The 22580-nt window shown below is 50.4% G+C and overlaps 1 protein-coding gene across 4 annotated transcripts in view; it reads right to left on the reverse strand.

Annotated features, from left to right (window-relative positions):
- Positions 1–22580, reverse strand: part of GALNT6 (polypeptide N-acetylgalactosaminyltransferase 6) — a 42674-nt gene that overhangs the window by 853 nt on the left and 19241 nt on the right. For all 4 annotated transcript variants that reach the window (XM_017545909.2, XM_017545910.2, XM_017545911.2 and 1 more), the window contains 8 exons: positions 13815–13964; positions 12553–12787; positions 8398–8515; positions 6823–7023; positions 5847–5978; positions 5068–5169; positions 3427–3579; positions 1–1827 (listed from right to left, as the gene is read on the reverse strand). The exon at positions 1–1827 is cut by the window's left edge and continues 853 nt beyond it. In XM_017545909.2, coding sequence (XP_017401398.1) covers positions 1714–1827; positions 3427–3579; positions 5068–5169; positions 5847–5978; positions 6823–7023; positions 8398–8515; positions 12553–12787; positions 13815–13964 — 1205 coding nt within the window. In that variant the 3' untranslated portion in view covers positions 1–1713. The remainder of the gene's footprint in view (positions 1828–3426; positions 3580–5067; positions 5170–5846; positions 5979–6822; positions 7024–8397; positions 8516–12552; positions 12788–13814; positions 13965–22580) is intronic.

Consider the following 22580-nt stretch of genomic DNA (forward strand, 5'->3'; position numbering starts at 1 on the left):
TTTTTTTTGGAGACAGAATTACACTCTTGTTGCCCAGGCTGGAGTGCAGTGGCGCTGTTTTGGCTCACTGCAACCTCTGCCTTTTGGGTTCAAGCAATTCTCCTGCCTCAGCCTCCCGAATAACTGGGATTACAGGCTTGCGCCACCACACCTGGCTCATTTTTGTATTTTTAGTAGAGTTGTGGTTTCACCATGTTGGCCACACTGGTCTTGAACTTCCAACCTCAGGTGATCTGCCTGCCTCAGCCTCCCAAAGTGCTGGGATTACAGGTGTGAGCCACTGCACCCAGCCCTGGCTCTGTTTTTCTAGGCTCTATGGAGGCCACCCAGCTAGAAATGATCAGAATGGAGGAAGAAGGAACGAAAAGGCTGGTGGCAAGTGGTCTAGTGTTCTTGTGGTACAGTGGAAGGAGCCCTGGCTCAGCGCTGAAGAGTGAGCCTCAGCCTTGGCTCCAGCCATCTGCTAGCTATGAGACTACAGACAAACCCCTTTACCTCTCTGTGTCTCAGTTTTCTTATCTGTAAAATGGGCACACTGGTTTCTGTCCTGTCTTTCTCACAGATTACTGTACAGATAAAGTAAGATAAAGGACACCTGTCAGAGAGCTATCTGTAAACGGTTCTACAAACTTCAGGTAATATTAGCAAGGGAGGCTCGCTTAGACTTCTAATGCGTCTGTTAGGATATACTTTTTTTTTGTTTTTTGAGATGGAGTTTTGCTCCTGTTGCCCATACTGGAGTGCAATGGCATGGTCTTGGCTCACTGCAACCTCTGCCTCCCGAGTTCAAGCGATTCTTCTGCTTCAGCCTCCCAAGTAGCTGGGATTACAGGCACCTGCCACCCCACCCAGCTACTTTTTGTATTTTTAGTAGACACAGAGTTTCACCATGTAGTCCAGGCTGGTCTCAAACTCCTGACCTCAGGTGATCTGCCTACCTGGGCCTCCCAAAGAACTAGGATTACAGGTATGAGCCACCGTGCCCGGTGAGAATATACCACTTCACTGGACTCTGCAGGTACTTTGGATGATCAAGGAATCAGGACATGGCTGTAGAAGTACTTTTCCTTTCCTTTTTTCTTTTCTTTTCTTTTCTTTTTTTTTTTTTTTGAGACAGAGTCTCACCTGTTGCCCAGGCTGGAGTGCAGTGACATGATCAAGGCTCACTGCAGCTTCAACCTCCCGGGCTCAAGCAATCCTCCCACTTCAGCCTCCTGAGTAGCAGAGACTACAGGCATAAGCCACCATGCCTAGTTATTTTTTTTTAGGGGTGGGTAGCAATGGGGTCCTCACTATGTTGCTCAAGCTGGTCTTGAACTCCTGGGCTCAAGCCATTCTCCCACCTCGTCTTCACAAAGTACTAGGATTTCCAGCGTGAGCCACTGCGCCCAGCCTGCAGTACGTTTCTTGAGCTCAGCATTGCTGCCCTGGACCCTCTTCCAGTTGCCTTCACTGCTTTGGAAGCCTCTGTTTCTAGGACAGAAGGAAAACCCTAGGCTAAATATATGTCCTAATGGTCTCTTCTGTCAGTGTGAAGGAAAGAAAATGGGCCCAGTGTTGTTGCAAGGAGTAGGAAGGTCCTGCCTCGCCACCCAGTGGGCTTAGAAGTCCATCTTTAAAGCCTCCAGAGAAGCTGGTGATCAGGTTCCCAGACATCAGCAATCCTGTTTCCTGAGGGGCTTGAGGGGGCTCTCTCTGGGGATGATCTGGGTCCTAGACAAAGAGCCACAACTGATGGGGGTCCCTGGGATTGCAGGGGGCCATGGCTGGCTTTTTGTCCTGGGATGTCAGGCAGGTACCAGATCCTGAGTTCCTGATGAGCTGATCCTAAAAGATGACAGAGCAAAGGGTCAATCTGGGCCACAGACTCTAACAATGCTACTGGGGACAATGCAAGGGGGTACAATTGATGAAAGGCTGAGGGAACCCCACAAAGCAAAAAGAGGATACTTTCCTATTTCTTTCTTGCCATCCCATGCGATGCATTCCTGAATTCCCACCTCTATCTGGTGCCAAATCCCCACCCCCAGCTTCAGCCTCAGTGGAGGAAATGGTGAAAGACAAGACCGTGGGCTGAGAAAAAAATGCTTTCAGGGCCTCCCCCTCCACAGATGGCCAGGCTCAAAGACCCAGGGCCACTGCTCCACCTCCAGCGTTCTGCCTTGGACTATGTTTAGACTGCTTCCTTCCCTGCAGCCTCAAGGTTAGGGTTCTCTTTCCTTTTTTTTTGAGACGGAGTCTCACTCTGTCACCAGGCTGGTGTGCAGTGGTGCTCTTGGCTCACTGCAAGCCCCACCTCCCAGGTTCAAGTGATTCTCCTGCCTCAGCCTCCCAAGTAGCTGGGATTACAGGCACATGACACCATGCCCAACTAATTTTTGTATTTTTAGTAGAGATGGGGTTTCACCATGGTGGCCAGGGCCAGGGTCTTGATCTCTTGACCTTGTGATTCACCCACTTCGGCCTCCCAAAGTGCTGGGATTACAGGCGTGAGCCACCGTGCCCGGCCAGGTTTCTCTTTCCTAAACTGGGGTGGCGTATGGAGGCTCACTAGGGTTGAGCTCAGCATGGTGGCGATTGCATGGCATATCCCGGAGCAGTGTGGTGTAACAGAAAGAGCCCATGCTTTCAAGTCAGATCCATCTGGGGCTGAATCCCAGGCCTGCCATTTATTAGTGATGGGTCTTGGCCCAGTCACAGACATGCTAGGCTTCCTCCAGCTCCAGCTCATCTGCAGAAACGGGGACACTTCCTGCTTGGAAAGAGCCTCTGAAAGATCAACCAGACCCAGGTATGTGAGTGCCTAGCTTTGAGTCCGGGACACAGAGGACAAACAGGAACCATGAATGACTCTTCCCCTTCATTTAATTGGGTTCAGCCTAAAAATGCTTGAGCCATGGCAGAGCTAACCATGAACCATAAACTCTGACCCCATCTTTACATCAGTCATCACCAAATACCCTTTAAGCCCCAAGAACCCTGCCTGTGGCCATGCTCACACTCACCTACCTTATACATTGCTCTACCTAGCCCATGGCATCTCAGCAAGAAAATGAAGAAAATACAGAGGGGCCAATATGGCCTCAAGTTCCTTTTTTCTTTCTTTTTTTTTCACCCCCGTCTTGCTGTCACCCAAGCTGGAGTACAGTGGTGGGATCGGCTCACTGCAACCTCCGCCTCCTAGGTTCAGGCAATTCTTCTGCCTCAGCCTCCCGAGTAGCTGGGATTACAGGTGCACAACCCCACGCCCAACTAATTTTTGTATTATTAGTAGAGACAGGGTTTCACCATGTTGGCCAGGCTGGTCTCAAACACCTGACCTCGTGATCCTCCTGCCTCGGCCTCCCAAAGTGCTGGGATTATAGGCGTGAGCCACCATGCCTGGCCTCAAGTTCTTGATTCTGAGCTTTATGGACACCGACTCACCTGGGTCAATTCCCATTCCTCGTCCTTGGGGACCTGGCTATTCTTGCCAGTGAAGTGACAGTTCCTCAGGCCCAGAGCACCCTTGCTGGCATGTAGACACAGCTGCTTTGCGATGTTGTGACGAAGGTCCCTCTGAGTCGTGTACTCAAAGTACTGGAAATCAAGACAAGAGAAGCAAGTGGAGAGTTTGGCCCCAACCTTGCAAAGCCGCCTGCCCTGAGCTGTCAACCATGCATGGTCTCCTGGGGAGGAGAGTGAATGTGAGGCCATGCCAAGACTTGACTCATTTATGTGCTGCCTTCAGGATTGTTACCATATCAGGGTTATACTAGAAAAATAGCTGCTGTGTGTGTGTGTGTGTGTGTGTGTGTGTGTGTGTGTGTGTGTGTATCTTTCTTTTTTATGAGATGGGGTCTTGCTATGTTGCCCAGGCTGGTCTCAAACTCCTGCACTCAAGTGATCTTCCCACCTTGGCCTCCCAAAGTGCTGGGATTACAGGTGTGAGCCACTGCACCTGACCAATATATTTTCTTTCTTTCTTTTTTTTTTTTTTGAGACAGGGTCTTGCCCTGTTGCTTAGGCTAGAGTGCAGCAGCATGATCATAGCTCACTGCAACCTCGAATTCCTTTGTTCAGGCAATCCTCCCACATCAGCTTCCTGAGTAGTTGAGACTGCAGGCGTGTGGCACCACACCCAGCTAATCTAAAAAAATGTTTTTTATAGAGTTAGGGTGTCTTGTGTTGCCCAGGCAGGTCTCAAACTCCTGGGCTCAAGTGATCCACCCTCTTCAACCTCCCAAAGTGCTGGGATTACAAGTGTGAGCCACCGTGCCTGATCACATTTCCTTTAAATTAGATTAAAATTAAACTTAACTTAGACTCATTTTAAGTAACATCTGTGAAATCATGTGATATGCTTGTTCTATTTTTGCCACGAAATTACTATTAAAATAAAAAATGTTCTCCAACGCACCACCAGAAATCATCTTGCAGGTCAGTGGTACAGGAAACTGCTCTATAAGGACTGTCTTCACCTGCATATGCCAGCGGGCTTGTTCAGCATCCCACACCACTCCTTTCCCTGCTCCGGCTCTGTTTTTAGTGCCTCTCGTTTACTAGGTGCTGGTGGCATTCAGGGTAGATTGAGGGGTAGGGGATGAGGAGGTTGCTAGTTATGCCTCAGGGAAGTGCTGGCGCATGGGGTAAGTTTCCAGGGTGCCAGGTAACTGACTTGTCACTAGGTGGTTGTTCTGGGGGCACTGCGATGTGGTAGCATCAGAGTGGTAGCTTCTAGGCAGAGGATGCATTGAAGATAGAAGTTGAGCACAGGTGATGGGATGTGCTCGAACATTTTCGATCCTCACCCCTAAATGTACCCCAGCGCTGGCCTCCTCCAGCAAGCCGCCTCTGATGAGCAACCCTCCCTCCCATCCCCTTCGCACACCCAGCACCAATGCCTCATTCTCTCTGGACGTCCCTTTTTCAGACCTTGTGTGTGTTATGCCTTCTCCTCTGACTGGAAGCTTCCTGAGGGCAGGGATGGTATCTCTTTCCCACAAGTCCTCAGGAAAAGACTCTTTAGGGTAAAGAAAGGGAGCCAGTGAGGAGAGGAGATGCTCTGGAAATGGGTGGGCTGCATACCTGGTTGCCACCAAGGCCGTGGCAGGAGTACATGATAAGAGGCTTCCCCCCGCGGTTGTTCTCACCCACATCTAGGCATTGGTTGGTACCGAGGTTCTTGATCTGCAGAAGGGTGAGCAGAGAGGGGAAGCAGGATGGCACAGTCAGGGGGTTCCTCATTTGTGGTATGGGGCCCCACTGGAACACCAGTCAACTGTAACAAATTTGCATGGCTGGATTTCCCCTCTGTCATTTCTCTCCTCTGCATTAATCTGCATGCCTGGAGATAACAGCAAAATGAGCTGCAGAGCCCGAGGCTGGAAAGGGCAGGACTGGAATTTCTGCCTGTGGGGCAAGCAGGGAATCTCCCAGGATGCCAGCTTCCTGGAAGAAGCCCTCAGCATGCAGGAGTTTCCTTATAAGCAGTGGTTCTCAAAGTGTGGACCCTGGACCAGCAGCCTCACCTGGAGACTTGTGAGAAATGCAGGTTTTCAGATCTCCCCCAAATCCTTCTGAATCAGGAACTCTGGGAATGGGCCCTAGGGTTTTACTGCGCCTCCCTGGTGATTCTAACACATGCTAACATTTCACAACCACTGCTTGTGGGTGGTTTTCCCCTTTATAAGGTTTTTTGCTATCTCTAGAAGCCCCAACATGGCCTCTCAGTCCTCCTCCTGGATAAAGGAGGGTACAGGGTAAAAGTCAATTCTTGTTTGTCATCTGTTCATGGGGTCAGTGGTCGCGAACTTCTCCGAGGGGTGCTATGGTGATGGGCAGACAGGTTGGTTCTCAGGACTTACGGCACCATAGAAGGTGGGTGTCAGGTCAGGAACAAACATCTCTGGGTAGACATTGTGCAGGTACCAGGAAAAGTTGTGACAGTGCAGTTGTTCCCTCAGCTGCAGTCGTTCCGAAATGTCACCAAAGGATTTCTGTCAACCAAGCCAGCCCCCTAAGGATCAGTTCCACTAGTCTTTTTGTATTTTTTTTTTTTTGAGACAGAGTCTCACCTTGTCACCCAGGCTGGAGTGCAGTGGCACGATCTCGGCTCACTGCAACCTTCCCCTCCTGGGGTCAAACGATTCTCCTGCCTCTGCCTCCCTAGTAGCTGGGATTACAGGCGCCCACTGCCACACTTGGCTAATTTTTGTATTTTTAGTAGAGACAGGGTTTCACCATGTTGGTCAGGCTGATCTCGCACTCCTGACCCCAGGTGACTCACCTGTCTTTGCCTCCCAAAGTGCAGGCTCGAGTCACTGCACCTGGCCAGCTCTACCAGTCTTTGATTTTCCTCAGCATGGAGCATCTGGGGCTACTGTGTCTCTTGCTCATTCCCCCTCAGGACCTGTAGAAGCTACTGGCCCAGCCTCACATCCAATCCCAACCCCCCACCTTAGCTTTGGGGTCCCCTGCTTATCAGTCCATCTCCTGTGACTCCGCAGACAATTATGTCCCATTCCCCAGTGCCCAAGCTCTCAGAGCCATTTCTCCTGTAAGAGGAGTGGCTCCCTCAAATCTCTTTTCCCTCCCTTCCCCTAAAGGATGCAGAGACTATATGTCGGGAAAACATTCTCTAGCTTTTGAAACCTTTGCCCTGTGGCCTTCTCCTGGGCTCTAGCTCACAAGGCCCTGAGGATGAAGGGAGGCGCCAGATGGTAGAGATGGGGTGGGCCCCAGCCATTAGGCACATGAACAGGGTTTGGGCCTAATGACCCAGACCTCTGAGATGACCTCAGAGAGGTCATCTAAACCTGTCCAAGAACCATTTCCTCTCACCTCTTGGGCCATCTTTGCTGCCTGCAGGTTTCTCCTATAGAAAATCTTCTTGTAGCTGTCCATCCAGACCTCTGCCAGGCGCACTTGATTTCGAGCAATGACATTGGTGCCCTTGGGGAAGGTGTGGGGGCTCTTGGTCCGGAACACATGGCCTACGACAGAGCAGGGGATAATCTCCAGCTGGCCCCCACACTGCCACACCTGATGAAAGGAGACAGGATGAGGCCTTCAGTGGGCTGGGTGGGACAGTCTCCCTCCAAGCAGCTCGATTCTATTTCCAGGACACTGGACCCCAGGTTCAAGGACTTGCTGTCTCTCCCTGGAAAAAAGGACACTGACCAGGCTTCTTCCTAGGCCATGGCTACACAACCCCAGGCTTTCTGATGATTCACTCTGACTTAAGCAAAGGGAGACTGCTGGGTCCTATGTGTATCAGAGCCTACTTTAGGGAAAAGCCTGCTGGTTAATTTTTGTTACCTGTGCCTGTATACCTACTCTGAGCTCTGATCACTTGGATTTTTGACCCAGAAATGTAAGTTTATCAGCCTGCTCAGGTGTTACTGGAAACTCAAGCTCTCTCAAACCAGAGCACCAGAGTGTTAATAGCAAGGATAGTTGGCTGCTAGATGGCCAGTGGTGGCCACCTGGGCCCTAAGCACACTGGCTGCCTAGCAGAGTGAACGGAGGTCACAGGCTCACTGAGGACCATAGGATTGGGCTACTGGGAGTTGGGGTGACTGGTAGGTGACCCCTCTCTATGCTGGTGGGCTGGCTGAAGACATCCCTCCCACTGATTTCTTCTCTTGGGTTTAGATGGGAAGGTATATTGTTAGCAACAGAAATACATCATGGTTTTAGTAACAGTAGGCATCAATTATGTGCTTAATACACATCAGGCACTGTGAGAGGTGACTTCATAAGTGAGCTCATCTGCTTACTAATTACTTTTCCACAGCATGGGGCTTTGCATAGGTTTCATGGAGAGGCAATCCCTTCTTCCTGACCTAATCCTGATTTGCAAAATTCCTATAATATCTCAGAGTTCTGGGGTCCACCAGAGTTGGGGCCACCATCTTCTCTGACCATTATGAAGGGCTTGCTGAGCATAGATAGGGAAACTTCAAAGGTTACCAGGGCATGTGTCCTTTGAACTGGGAAAGGGAGCCTGATTTTTCCAGAAAAAGGATGATGACTGGTTACTGATAAGTTTCTTTTTTTCTTGCCCTAGTTGTGAACATACTGACCTGTTTCTATCTTCACCCTAACCCTTTTCCCACAGACATCGTGAAAGAGCCCCTAGTCCCCAGATGTCCAGTCCTCATTACCCCTCGTATTCCTTCCCTCTGTGCAGTTTTGTCCAGTAATTTGTTTTGAGCTGTCCAAGCTGATTGCCCAAGCCCTAATGCCATGGACAGGGACGGGAGCAGAAAAGAGGCAGAGCCACGTCAGGAAGTAGACACCCTTTCCAGTTCAGTTCCAGATGGGATGTCCCTGAGGCCACTGCTGCCTGAGAGACGCTTCTCAAGCTGTCCCCTGGGATGTTGTGGTTTCCCCCGAAGCCCTCTTCACTCTCACCCGGAAGGACATTTCCACGTTCTCCCCTCCCCAGATCTCCATCTGATTATCATAGGTACCGATGTGCTCAAAGTAGGACTTGGAGATGGAGAAGAGGCCACCAGCAAACGTCGGGGATCTGAAGAGACAGAGGGAGAAGCGTGTGCGTCTTGTGCGAGAAGAGGAGCAGCGCCTGGTAGAGAAAGCTGTTTGTGGACTCCCCTCCTCACCCACCTCCTCCTCCTTTCCTCTGTCTCAGGACGTGCAGCCCCTCGTCCACTAACTCATCATTTAGATTTTACTGTGTCCTCTTCCCCTTCTAGGACCAGGGCAAGGAAATATGTAATTATCCTCCAAAAGGTACTCATTCATTCATTCAACCAAGGATGCACGAAACCCTGGCCGCTGCGTCCTGTGCTACATGGTGGACACGCAGAATAGAGAAACACCCTGCTCCCCCAGAGCTCAGTCTAGTTGCCGAAGTTAAAGGTACCATTAGTTACTTTTTGGCAGCAAAGTGCCTGGAGTCCAGGAGATACTCAACTTCAGAAGCTGTGTGGAATTATTTGTGAACATAGACAGGATTCAAACCATGAATGAATGAATATTATCAGCTGGGCTGACTTCATTCTGTTTCAGGGTCCTGGCCCTTCAGGGACTATAAAGCCACAGATTTAGTAGGCGCCTAGCCATGGTGATTTATACTGCATGAGAAACTTTAGATTTGGGGAGAAGTTGCCAGTTGCTCCTGGCAACGGTGGGAAGTCAGGTGAAATCAAGCTCCATTTGGGCTATAGGGAACATTTAGAAGAGTATAAAAAGATTCTGGCTTTCAGACAAAGGCAGGGAAGTGTGGACTCAAGATAAATTGACAAAAACATCTAATTCCTAGAATTTCAATACCAGGTTGCTCCTAAGAGGGACTGGGCTAAGCTTTAGGTAAGTATAAGCAAGATGGAATGCCGGGGTGGGGCCAGGGAGACAGGGCCAGGAGCACAGTCATCAGCTGTTGGCGTCTGTGTCTGGGCCACGCTGGCATGGCTAGGGCTTTGCTGCCCTCAGTGGGCGGCTTCATGTGGTACAACCACGCAGAAAGGTACGGAAACCTCTGTAACCCCAGAACCTGTCCAGGCGCCTTACACACAGCTGGGGCTCCATCACTGTTCATTTGGCTGATCCATTGAGGTGACTACCCGGGAGCCTGACCCTGGTGTTACCCTGTGGTTGCTCTTGTATCCCTGAAGTTGGCTCCTGCAGTCACTTTCTGGAAGGAATTTCAGCTGGGGAACCCTCATGCTCAGGCTGGCTTCCTGTTGCTGGTTCTGGCCTCTCCCAGTGGTCCTAAACCAACCCAAATGGCACCCTGAGAGGCTCAGGGAGTGCTGGAACCGCAGAGGAGGATTTGGAAGCCAACCTGCTTCCTCCCCCACAGGCCCTGAGTCCTGTCTTTGAGAGGGTCTCCCAGACAGAGAAGCCACTGATAGATTAGCCGTGAGGACAAACCCTGCATGGGAAGCTTCACTGTAAATTCGCAACCACAGGCAACCGTAGTAAACACCCTGTCTGTCCTGGCCTACCCCGAGGGTCCCCCAGGTCCTCTGCCGCTCCTCTTAGGCTCTGGTTGGCTTGAGATGGGAGGCCGGGAGGGGACTGTCAGCAGTCCTCCTGGGGGGATGCTACGTGAAGAGCCTCGGCAAGCCATGCGCACTACTGGGACATGTGGGTCAGGGAGCAGATTCATTCCTCAAACACTGGAGCTTTGTCTTCCAGTCGTGTGGGCCTTGGACATCGAAGCCTGTGACGTCAGTGAGGGTGGGAGCCAGGTGCCCTCTCTCTGACTGTGCCGCTGTGAGCTTGGTCACTGGCTTGGTGGTGGGGGTGGGGATCTGCTGCTGTGCACACCAAACAAAAGGCATCTATGAAACAAGTGTGGGGTCAGTGGGAAGTTCCAATTTCTTTTTTCTCTTTTGCCTTTTCCTTTCCTTCTCTCCTTCTCATGGAGACAGAGCAGCTGGCTGTTCTGGATCCGGGGGATTTCTCCCTGTGGCACTCATCTGAGTTCCTTTCTACTAGGACTCTGAGCAGGTGTTTTTTTTCTTTACTTTTTCTTTTTTAAGAGGTAGGGTCTTGCTATGCTGCCCAGGGCTCAAGGAATCCACCGAATCCACCTCAGCCTCTCATCCAGCTACGATTACAGGTGTGGGCCACTGTGCCTGGCATGGGCAGCATTTTTTAGGATTCTGGGCACGTGGAGAAGAAGAAGCACTAATCCTTTCCACCTTTCAAACCTTCCCTCTTATCTCTGGCTACTGTATCTCCAACCTCTGCTTCCCTCAATCCCTGATGTATATTCAGTTGACCCTTAAGCATCCTGGCCAGTCTAGGATAACAATGGCACAAATAATCCCAAACCACAGGCTATGCTAAAAGTCACTCCTCAACTTGGTGTGTCTGAGACAACTGTTAATAAACCTACAGGCCGGGCATGGTGGCTCACACCTGTAATCCCAGCACTTTGAGAGGTCGAGGTGGGTGGATCACCTGAGGTCAGGAGTTCAAGACCAGCCTGGCCAACATAGCAAAACCCCATCTCTACTAAAAATACAAAAATTAGGCAGGCGTGGTGGCATGCACCTGTAGTCTCAGCTACTCAGGAGGCTGAGACAGGAGAATCAATTGAACCTGGGAGGCGGAGGTTGGAGTGAGCTGAGACCACGCCATTGCACTCTAGTCTGGGTGACAGAGTGAGACTCCATCTAAAACAAAAACAAAAACAAAAAACCCTAAAACTTATGGTTTCCAATAACATCAACAGGCAGCGTGGAGAGGGGAGGACGGGGTGGGTGTAAAAGGGGAAGGTGAGTCCAGTGGGCATTAAACAGTGGGCTGACTTCCAGCTGTCTACCCTACAGCCCAAGGACTGGCATACCAGAGCCTGAGGGCAAAATCTGGCCTCGTTGCCTGTTTTTAGAAGCCTCTGGGGCAAAAAATTATTTTTATATTTTTTAATGTTTGTAAAAAAATAAAAAATAAATAAGACACAGAAAAATATGCAGCAAACAATATGTGGCTGGCAAAGCCCAAAATATTTATCATCTGGCCCTTCACCAAAGTTCAGGGCAACTGCTACAAACTTCACGCTACAGAAAACATGTCTATTTTCTTTCTTTCTTTTTTTTTTTTGAGATGGAGTTTCGCTCTTGTCTAGAGTGCAGTGGTGCCATCTTGGCTCACTACAACCTCCGCCTCCCTTTTAAGCAATTCTCCTACCTCAGTCTCCTGTGTAGGTGGGATTACAGGCCCCCGCCACCACGCTCGGCTAATTTTTTGTATATTTAGTAGAGATGGTTTTTTTTTTTTTTGAGACAGAGTCTCACTCCGTCACCAAGTGCCAGGCTGGAGTGCAATGGTGCCATCTCAGCTCCCGGCAACTTTCACCTCCCAGATTCAAGCAATTCTCCTGCCTCAGCCTCCTGAGTAGGTGGGATTACAGGCGCCCACCAACACACTCGGCTAATTTTTTGTATATTTAGTAGAGATGGGGTTTTAACATGTTGGCCAGGCTGGTTTCGAACTCCTGACCTCAGGTGATCCACCTGCCTCGGCCTCCCAAAGTGTTAGGATTACAGGCGTGAGCCATCCTGCCCAGCCTCTATTTTCTTTTAGTATATTCTCAGTCTTTACAAAGACAGTGACCTGGGGGCACACACTAGCCCCTCTTATTACAGAGACTATTCCACAATGGCCTCCATCACAGCTCCTGCCCCATTTGCAAGCATGGGCCATGTCCTTTTCTGTGTAGGGAGGAATAAACTAGATAAAGAATGTAAAGCCCAGTTCAGTGCCTGGCACATGGTAAGTGGTGAATAAGAGCAAACTGTCATGGTGTGAGGCCGTGCAGTGCCACGGTTAGGGCCAAACAGGCAGGGAAGGGTGTCCTTGCTCACTGTTGCTAGCTGCATGATCTTAGGTCAGTGTTTATCACTATGAGCCTTAGAGTTCTCACCTATAAACCGGGCTCATCACTGCACCTACTTCATAGGGAGTGAGGATGAAATACAGTAATGTCAAGTGCTTGCTAGTGCACCTAACAAATGTTGATATGAGATGGCACAGGTTCCTGGAACGGCATAGGACTGGGGCCAGGCTGGGGGCTCACCAGGCTGCGGTCCTTACTTGATGGGGTAGGTCTCATCCTTGCGCCTCTGCTTCTCATGTGGAGGAAGTGTTTCCCAGCCAAAGGTCAGGCTCCAGTCAAAGTTGCCTCGGCTATGGACTCTGCCTCTCTGGACGGGCTTAGCGAACTCGAAAGTATTAAGGTCGATGGTGACGATGTCTGGGCTCACCACCACCGTCTTGTCCTCAGCGATTCGAGCCAGGAGGGGCTCCAGCCAGCCGTGGAAGCACTCACCTGCAGGTCCCAACCAGGAGGCAGCAGTCAGTGTCCTACCTACAGCTGAGCCCAATCCACATCCTGGGGGGGAACACCTAGGAGGGTAAGAGACCTTCCACCTACTCCTGGGTTACAGGCAGAGAAGGACAGCAAGCCTCACAGCTGCAGGGAGCACACAGATTTCCTAAAACCTTCCTGCCACCCCGCTACCACCAAAGGTGGAGGCAGCTTTGGCAGGGAGAATGGAGGTCTCGGGAGTAGTGTGGTCTACTCAGATGACCCAAAAGCATAGGGAGGCCCTGGATCGTATCTTCAGGGTTCCAGCCTGCCCACTGGATCAGCCCTCCTGGCTCACGTGTGGATTTCAGAAGAGAGTGCTCCCTCTCCCAGGGGCATCTGCATGTCAAGCTTCAGCCCCAATTGTAGAATAATTATCTCTTTCTTTTGTCTGGCTCTTTGAGATTTTCAGCCAGCTTCTGCATGTGTTACTTCATTTGGCACTGAGAGTAATAGTTCTGCTGGGTAAGGTTGGCGTCCTCATTCCTATTTTACCAATGAGGAAACTGAGGTTGTTAGTGGCAGGGTCAGAATGTAAACCCAGAATTCTGACTCCAAGTCTAGAGCTTTCCCTGATATATATCACCACTCTTAGGGAAAAGGCTTCATCCCCCACAGCAGTGGGGCAGTGTTTTGGTTTTGGGCAAGAGGGAGGCCTTCCTGGCTCCATGTGGCCCTATAAGAAAGCCCTAAACAAGCCAGTTCTCAGTCCTAACAGGAGGCCACTCCAAGAGGCCGAGCTCAGAACAAGGTGCAGATGGGGAGGGCAGGGGAGGGATGAGTGTCTGGGGCCCCAGAGCACACTTCCAATGATTTTGGGGTCACCAGTTGTTTTAGGGCTGTTTGTGCCTCTTGATGAAACATCCTTGGAATTGGGGTGAGAAAGGGGTAGATGAAGCTGGAGGTCTTTGCTCCTGCTGCGGCCCCAGCTCATTCTGGCAGGGAGGGAGCCTCCAGGTTACACCCAGGCTGGCACCCTGGTACTCACAGTGGGCATCCAGGAACGTGAGCACCTCCGCCTGTGCCACGCTGGCTCCCAGCAGCCGGGCGGTGATCAGCCCCTTCCGCTCCTCCTGCCGCACCACCCTCACCACCTGCAGCTGCTTCACATACTGCTCCAGCTTCTCCTTTAAGTGCTCTGGAAGGGACAGCGTCATTGTGGCCAGTCCATCACTTTGTTGGATACTCAATCCCCTGTAGGCACCAACCCAGGGGCTCTCAGGCCTCCAGCAGGCCTGAATTTTGACCTTCCCACACCTGCTGCACTGAGCCATTCCACAGAAGCCGGAGCTGGGGAAGGAAGTGAACAGGGAAGATGGGAAGGGGAAGAAAGGAGCCTGGCCTGTGGTCCAACCCGCCTCACCAGAGCACTGGCTCTGCAGTGCTGGATCCCATGCCAGGGCACCTGGGCACCATCTCTAATGTCAGGGACAGCGCCTTAGAGCTGTGTTTCTGCAGTCACACATCAAATACAAACTTTTTTTTTCTTTTCTTTTTTTTGGAGACAGGGTCTTGCTCTGTCGCCCAGGCTAGAGTGCAGTGGCGTGATCTCGGCTCACTGCAACCTCCACCTTCTAGGCTCAAGCAATTCTCCTGCCTTAGCCTCCTGAGTAGCTGGGATTACAGGCGCACGAAGCCACGCACGGCTAACTTTTATATTTTTAGTACAGACGGCATTTCACCATGTTGGCCCGGCTGGTCTTTAACTCCTGGCCTCAAGTGATTCACCCACCTTGGCCTCCCAAAGTTCTGGGATTACAGGCATGAGCCATTGCACCTGGCCCAAGTACAAACTTCTGACAGAGGCTCTCAGATGCCTCCCTCAGTCTCTCCACCCTCAGCCACCATCTTCCACAGCTGTGACTCCGCAGCTCCATTGCACTGTTTTCCAGTGTCTAGGATTCCCTGTCTCCCAGGCTCTTCACAGTAACCATACACAAACGGTGACTCACTCCTTGCTTGCTGGATCAGCAGCAGGATGTCTGACTCTAATTCCCTCTGTAACCTCCTCTGCAGATAGAATTCTTTAAGGTGAAAACATGCCCAGCAGCTTTTTAATTACATTAAGAAAACACTTGTACCCAGCACTTACCATGGGCCAGGTACAGTGGCCAGCCCAGCCAGCTTGATTATCTGTCCTAAGGAACAAACCACCCAAAAGCAAGATTAACCAGGAAATGGGCAATTCCAGGGTGGGTGATCTGTAATCTAACAGAGGAAGTGGTGGGCTGTGGGTCCCACACAAGGGCCAACTTTCCTGGATTTGAGGAGCGGGAAAGCTTTTTGAAGGGAAGATGTCTCTACTGATACCTCCAGCTCCTTTCAAAGAGGGATTTACTTCATGGCCCTGTAATTTAGTCTGAAATCCTCAGAGCATTAACAATAGCTCTATTCTGGCTGGGCGCAGTGGCTCACTCCTGTAATCCCAGCACTTTGGGAGGCTGAGGCAGGCGGATCACTTGAGCCCAGGAATTTGAGACCAGCCTGGCCAACATGGTGAGACCCTGATTCTATTAAAAATATAAAAATTAGGCTGGGCGTGGTGGCTCAAGCCTGTAATCCCAGCACTTTGGGAGGCTGAGGTGGGCAGATCACCTGAGGTATGTAGTTCGAGACCAGCCTGACCAACATGGAGAAACCCATCTCCACTAAAAATACAAAATAAGCCAGGTGTGGTGGCACATGCCTGTAATCGAGCTACTCGGGAGGCTGAGGCAGGAGAATCGCTTGAACCCGGGAGGCAGAGGTTGTGGTGAGCTGAGATCGCGCCATTGCACTCCAGCCTGGGCAACAAGAGCCAAACTCCATCTCAAAAAAAAATAATTAGCCAGGTGTGGTGGCACACACCTGTAAACCCAGCTACTTGGGAGGCTGAGGCAGGAGAACTAGTTGAACCCAGGAGGCAGAGGCTGCAGTGAGCTGAGATCGTGCCACTGCACTCCATCCTGAGTGACAAAGGGAGACTCATCTCAAAACAAAAAAACAAAAAACAAACCAACAATAGCTCTATTCTGAAACAGTCCACCTTGAAACAGACCGTATTCCAAACCTTACTATGTTTAACTAACTGCCACCTTGGTTTATCTCTGCTATGGCTCTGTTCTCTGCAGAATGATGTTGCCTGGAGTTTCAGATATGGGGGACAGATGTGACAAATGTGAGTGTGTCCTTTCTCTTTTGGACTGTGGGATCAGCCCAGAGCTTGGGCCTTGCTCTGAATGAAGCATTCTACAAACTGCAGGTCCTGAAATCAAGCAGCTTAGGGGTTGCACGCAATTGATCTCCCGCAAATGCATGCACACATGCATACAATAACCCGGCACTGAGCTGGGGTGTGCGCCTGTGTGGGTGAGGCAGGTGTCTTCATGGTGACTTCCTCATTTAATTTTCCTTATTTAATCTTTTTTCTTTTTTTGGATACAGAGTCTTACTCCGTCACCCAGGCTGGAGTGCAGTGGCGCAATCTCGACTCACCACAACCTCTGCCTCCTGTGTTCAAGCGATTCTCCTGCCTCAGCCTCCAGAGTAGCTGGGATTACAGGTGTCCGCCACCATGCCTGGCTAATTTTTTGTGGAGATAGGGTTTCACCATGTTGGCCAGGCTGGTCTCAAACTCCTGACCTCAAGTGATCTGCCCACCTCAGCCTCCCAAAGTGCTGGGATTACAGGCATGAGCCACTGTACCTGGCCAGCTTTTTCCTTCTTTGATCGTACTGGATAGACAGGGGATCCCAAAAAGGTGTTCTTTTATGAGTGGATTCTTCAGGGGGTCATCTGAGGAGAGGGCTGTATCTCACTCCAGGAATGAGGAGACCTCTTATCTCTGGAGGCCAGAACCTCAGGAATAAAAATCAGCCTCATGAGGCAGCCTCAGCCCAGCACTCACTTTGCAAACGTCTGCCAATACGCTGCCAGGTGCCAGATGCTGTTCTGGGCAGGGAGGGGCCTGGTCTGGGCCCTGCCCTCTGAGACTCCTAGGGCACCTGCAGCCCCCAGTGCTGGGCCTGACAGGAAGGAGGGAGGCAGCCCAGGCTCCCCAGCGCGGCTGCTGTTTCCCCGAGAGCTCGCCCCGCTCTGCTCACAGGAAGTTCATGGTAGTGGAGATAACCCAGGGACAAAACGTCATAGGAAGTGGGTTTTGTGGTGAGAGACAGTGAAGCACTGAGCTGTGAACCTCAGGGGGCCCACGAGCACTACAAAGCCTTTCTCCCACACCTTCCTTCCAGTCTGGCGCAGCCGGCCCCAGGGATTCTCAGCCCGAGAGGCTCCCAGTCTCTGGCCTCAAGCCCTTCCGGGGAGACAACTCCCCTCAGAAATGCCTCTTGTGACAGTCCTCCACCTGTCCCACCCCAGGATGTACTGGGCAGACCCAGAACTGAGGACACCAGAGCTAAGCATGGCTGTATCGGTGAGCCCAGACACACTCTCATGTCCCCCCCACCGGTGACAGCCTTCCGACTTAAGTTCAATACCCCACTACCCCAACCCAGCTTCACTCCTCACAACTCAAGTCCACAGGACCCCAGGACCCCAACACAGACACCACACTCAGTCCCGTCATCTGAAATATCAACTACATGCAGATGGCTCCTGGGGCTTCCTTCCTGACCTTGCCATCTTCACTTGGATATGGAACAAAACAGAAAATTCAACATATGCCCAAAACGAGCTCTGGATTTCCCCCACAGATCTGGCCCGCAGCCTCCCTCATGTCAGTACACGGTGCCGGCATCCCTCCCACTGCTCTAACCTGGGAGTCGTGCTAGATTCCCCTCTTCTCCCTTCTACAGTCGGCACATCTGCAGGTACTGCCAGCTCTCTCTCTCCATCCCCACGGTCACTGCAGCAATCATGTCTGCTGCTCTTCTGCTTTCTATACCACCCTCCTCAATCTATTCTGGACATGGCAGCTACCATGAGAAGCAGAGTTCTCTCTAAAAATCATAAATCAGCCCAGGCGTGGTAGCTCACGCCTGTAATCCCAGCACTTTGGGAGGCCGAGGCGGGCGGATCACAAGGTCAGGAGATCGAGACCATCCTAGCTACCACTGTGAAATCTCATCTCTACTAAAAATATGAAAAATTAGCCGGGTGTGGTGGTGGGCACCTGTAATCCCAGCTACTCGGAAGGCTGAGACAGGAGAATTGCTTGAACCTGGGAGGTGGAAGTTGTGGTGGGCCAAGATTGCACCATTGCACTCCAACCTGGTCAACAGAGCAAGACTCTTTCTCAAAAAAATAAAAAATAAAAAATAAAAAAAAATAAAATAAATAAATAAATAAATAAATAAAAATAGCTCATGCCTGTACTCCCAGCACTTTGGGAGGCTGAGGTGGGTAGATCATGAGGTCAGGAGTTCAAGACCAGACTGGCCCACATGGTGAAACCCCACCTCTAGTAAAAAATACAAAAATTAGCTGGGCATGGCGGCTCGTGCCTGTAATCCCAGCTACTTGGGAGGCTGAGATAGGAGAATTGTTTGAAGAAGGACCCGGGAAGCGGAGGTGTCAGTGAACCGAGATTGTGCCACTGCACTCCAGCCTGGGCTACAGAGCAAGACTCCATGTAAATAAATAAATAAATAAAAAGAAAAAATTAAAAGAAAAACAAAAAAGAAAAAAAATAATTCTGGAGCTGGGTAGTGGTGATGGCTGCAAAATAACATGAATGCATTTAAAATCATAAACTGCACTTAAATGGTGATGATGATACATTTTATGTCGTGTGCCTTTTACTACATACACACGTGAAAAATCCAAACACTGCCCATGGCTTACAGAGGTCTCACAATTAAGTCCCACTGACCTTTTAAAAATTTTTTATTTTGCCGGCACGGCGGCTCACGCCTGTAATCACAGTGTAATCACCTGAGGTCAGGAGTTTGAGACCAGCCTGGCCAACATGGTAAAATCCCCTTTCTACTAAAAATACAAAAAATTAGCTGGGTGTGGTGGTGGGCACCTGTAATCCCAGCTACTTGGGAGGCTGAGGCAGGATAATCCCTTGAATCAGGAGGCAGAGGCTGCAGTGAGCCAAGATCGCGCCACTGCACTTTAACCTGGGCAACAAGGGTGAAACTCCGTCTCATAAATAAATAAATTTTTATTTTATTTGTTTAATTAGTTAATTAATTTATTTATTGAGACAGCATGGAGAATTTGTGTTTCACCCCCCATAGCCTCCCAAAGTGCTGGGATTACAGGCCCGAGCCCCCGTGCCTGGCCTGCTGGCCTCCTTACATCCACTCCACCAGCACTCTTTCGGCTCCGTCGCTCACTGTGTTTAAGCCACACTGCCTTTTTCTGCCTCATTAACAAGTCAAGCGTCAGGCCTCTGTGTCGGCTGCTCCCTTTGTGGAGAGCACTAAGAATAGCCTTTCCTGGCTACTCCGACAAGAGCTCCCTAATTACTCACTCACTAGCCCATTCGCCTACATTCTTTTCTTTTTTTCCCTCTAATTTAGTTAAGCCAATGGAGTGTGCCAGACGGGGAGGGAACCCTGGATGCAGACTTAGCTACTCAGGAATGAGGTCTGTGCCCTGCTTCTGACTCAGAGGTGGGGAAGAAAAAGCCACCCAGCTCAGCATGGGGCGTCCTCCCCCACAGTATCAAACGCCTTGAGACTCACTATCATGGGGCTGCTGCCGGGTGCCTGGAGAGGAGGACAGAGAGCAGGGACATTGTATTTCAGCAGAGACACAGACCTGTTTGTGTGTGTCTGTAATGGGAGCTGGTTAATCTGCTCAAACAGTCAAATGCGTAGGAAATTTTATCCCGCTGTGGACAGCAGAGATTTCTGACTATGGACCTGAGGGTTTTATCCTCATTTCCTCACTGAACTGAATGTTGCTTAAAGTATCTCTAGAGTCTGAAAGCCTTCTGGGTAGGGTTGTTTATCCCAGGGTCCACAAATTCCCTGGAATTACATGCAAAAATGTGGATGTTGCATACTGTTGTGGGCAGTGGTATATACTATTCTAGGGATTTTAACAGATTCTCAAAGGAGGCCAGGACCTACACCCACCCACACACACACACACACACACAAACAAACAAACAAAAAACCCAACTAGCTTAGGTTTTTCAGGCAGGTGATTGTTTTGTTTTTGTTTTTGAGACAGGGTGTCACTCTGTCACCCATGCTGAGTACAGTGGCGTGATCAGGGCTCACTGCAGTCTTGACCTCCTGAGCTCAGGTGAGCCTCCCACCTCCGCCTCTCAAGTAGCTGGGACCACAGGTGCATGCCACCATGCCCAGCTAATTTTTTATTTTCTGTAAAGAAAAGGTCTTACTATGTTGCCCAGGCTTGTCTTGAACTCCTGGGCTCAAGTGACTTTCCCACCTCAGCCTCCCAAAGTGCTAGGATTATAGATGTTAGCCAGTGCATCCTGATCATGCAGATTATTTAGAGATGCTTGAATTGGAGAGAACTGGCCTTAGGAGAGAGTCCAGGGCAAAAAGTCCAGGACAGCCAGGGAGAAGGTGAACATGTGCAAGGCGGCCTGCTGGAGGCCAGCACTTTGGAGTGGCTGCTGGGGTTACTGGCAACTCTGTCCTACTGACACAGGCTGCTCTGCCTGTTAGATGCTGCCTGTGCCAGCCTGGCATTATGTTACTCGTCTAGCTGGTCAGAGGAGTTGCCTACCTGGGCACTTGTAGCTCATGGACTCACAAAATTTGGGGTGATAAATTAACAGTTTAGAACCCCCATGCTCAAGGCTGTGGGAGCCCACCTCTTGCATCAGCATGACTTGGATGAGAGACATGAAGTCAAAGGAGAGCACTTTGGAACTTTAAGGCTTAATGAGTGCCCTACTGGATCTTGGAGTTGCATGGGGCCTGTAGCCCCTTTGTTTTGGCCAATTTCTCCCATTTCAAATGGGTGTACTTACGCATTGCCTATACCTCCATTGTATCTAGGAAGTGACTAACTTGCTTTTGATTTTACAGGCTCATAGGGAAAGGGACTTGCCTTGTCTCAGATGAGACTTTGGCTTTGGACTTTTGGCTTAATGCTGAAATGAGCTAATACTTTGGGTGGGACTGTTGGAAAGGCATGATTGTGTTTTGAAATGTGAGGACAGGAGTTTTAGAAGGGGCTAGCGGTGTAATGATATGGTTTGGCTGTGTCCCCACCCAAATCTCATCTTGAATTATAGGTCCCATTATCTGCACATGTGGTTGGAGGGACCCAGTGGGAGGTAACTGAATCATGGGGGCAGTTTCCACCAAGCTATCATTGTGACAGTAAGTTCTCACGAGATCTGATGGCTTTATTAGGGGCTTTCCCCTTTGCTTGGCTCTCATTCTTCTCTCTCCTAATGCCTCAGGAAGGACATGTTTGCTTCTGCTTCTGCCACGATTATGTTTCCTGAGGTCTCCCCAGCCCTGCAGAACTGTGAGTCAATTCAACCTCTTTCCTTTATAAATGACCTTGGGTATGTCCTTACAGCAGTGTGAGAATGGACTAATACACTCCAGTACAAGGGATTCAGGTGAAAGAGCTTCCAAAGGATGGGGAGCATAGGACTGGGAGGAGAAAGATAACGAAAGAACCCAGTTTGAGAGGAAGGACTGCTGATATGCTTGCTCCCATCCCATACACCCATTCCATTGCTACAAAGATTCCCTAGAGACCACTGCCAAGCTCCTTCCACCTCTGCCAAACTCTTCACCCTTCCCTTTCCAGAAGCCTAATCCATACATTCCTTGTCCACTAGATCCTGTCGTTGCATCCCTGATACTTGCTTGCCTTGATTTATTTATTTAGAGACTGGGTCTCACTCAGTTGCCTAGGCTGGAGTGCAGTGGTACAGTCCAGGCTCACTGCAGTCTCAGCCTCCTGGGCTCAAGCCTCTCACCTCAGCCTTCCAAGTAGCTGGGACCACAGGCACATCCAATGTGCCCAGCTAACTCTTCAATTTTTTTTTAGAAACAGGGTCTTGCTACATTGCCCAGGCTGGGCAGTCCTCCTGCTGCAGCCTCCCAAAGTTCTGGGATTACAGGCATGAGCTACTTTGCTTAGCCTATTTTACTTTATTTTGTATCTTTTTTTAGAGACAGGGTCTCACTCTGTCATCCATGCTGGAGTGCAGTGGTGCAATCACAGCTCACCACAGCCTCGACCTCCTGGGTTCAAGTGATCCTCCCACCTCAGCCTCCCAAGTAGCTGGGACTACAGACACATACCACCATGCTTGCTAATTTTTTTCCCTTGCTAGAGATGGGATTTTGTTATGCTGCCCAGGTTGGTCTTGCCTTGCTTTGTAATTGCTGCCAAGTATCTGTCTTCCCTGGGAAGATGTGAGCTCCCTGAAGAAATGAACTCAACAGAGCTCACACTCAGCCCTTTCTTCCACTCCCTTCCACAGCCCTAGTCCTCTTTTCAGCCTAACCTAGAGGCAGGAGGGATGCTAGGGGAAGGCAAGGACAGGCAGCAGTCTACTGGAGTGGGTGCCCTCACTATTGGGAGTTTGAGCACAGGAGGTCAACCTGGGAGAGCCCCAGACACCACATGCCTCCTGCGAGGAGGGCTCAGCTTAGGGAGACTCCCAACCTAAAGGTGCCTCAGTCCCACAGCCTTTCCTAGTTCCAGCCCCATCATCTCCTACTCTCAAGAGTGTAAGAGCTTCCTCTCCAGACTGTGAGTCTTCTGCCTCTCTTCCTGCTGATTATCCTCCTCCAAAGCTGCCATCCTTCTGAAATGAGGTCACAATTTCAATGACTCCTCCTAACTTTTTTTTTTTTTTTTT

This window comes from Cebus imitator, unplaced genomic scaffold (genome assembly GCF_001604975.1).
Source record: "Cebus imitator isolate Cc_AM_T3 unplaced genomic scaffold, Cebus_imitator-1.0 Scaffold181, whole genome shotgun sequence".
Lineage (NCBI taxonomy): Eukaryota > Metazoa > Chordata > Mammalia > Primates > Cebidae > Cebus > Cebus imitator.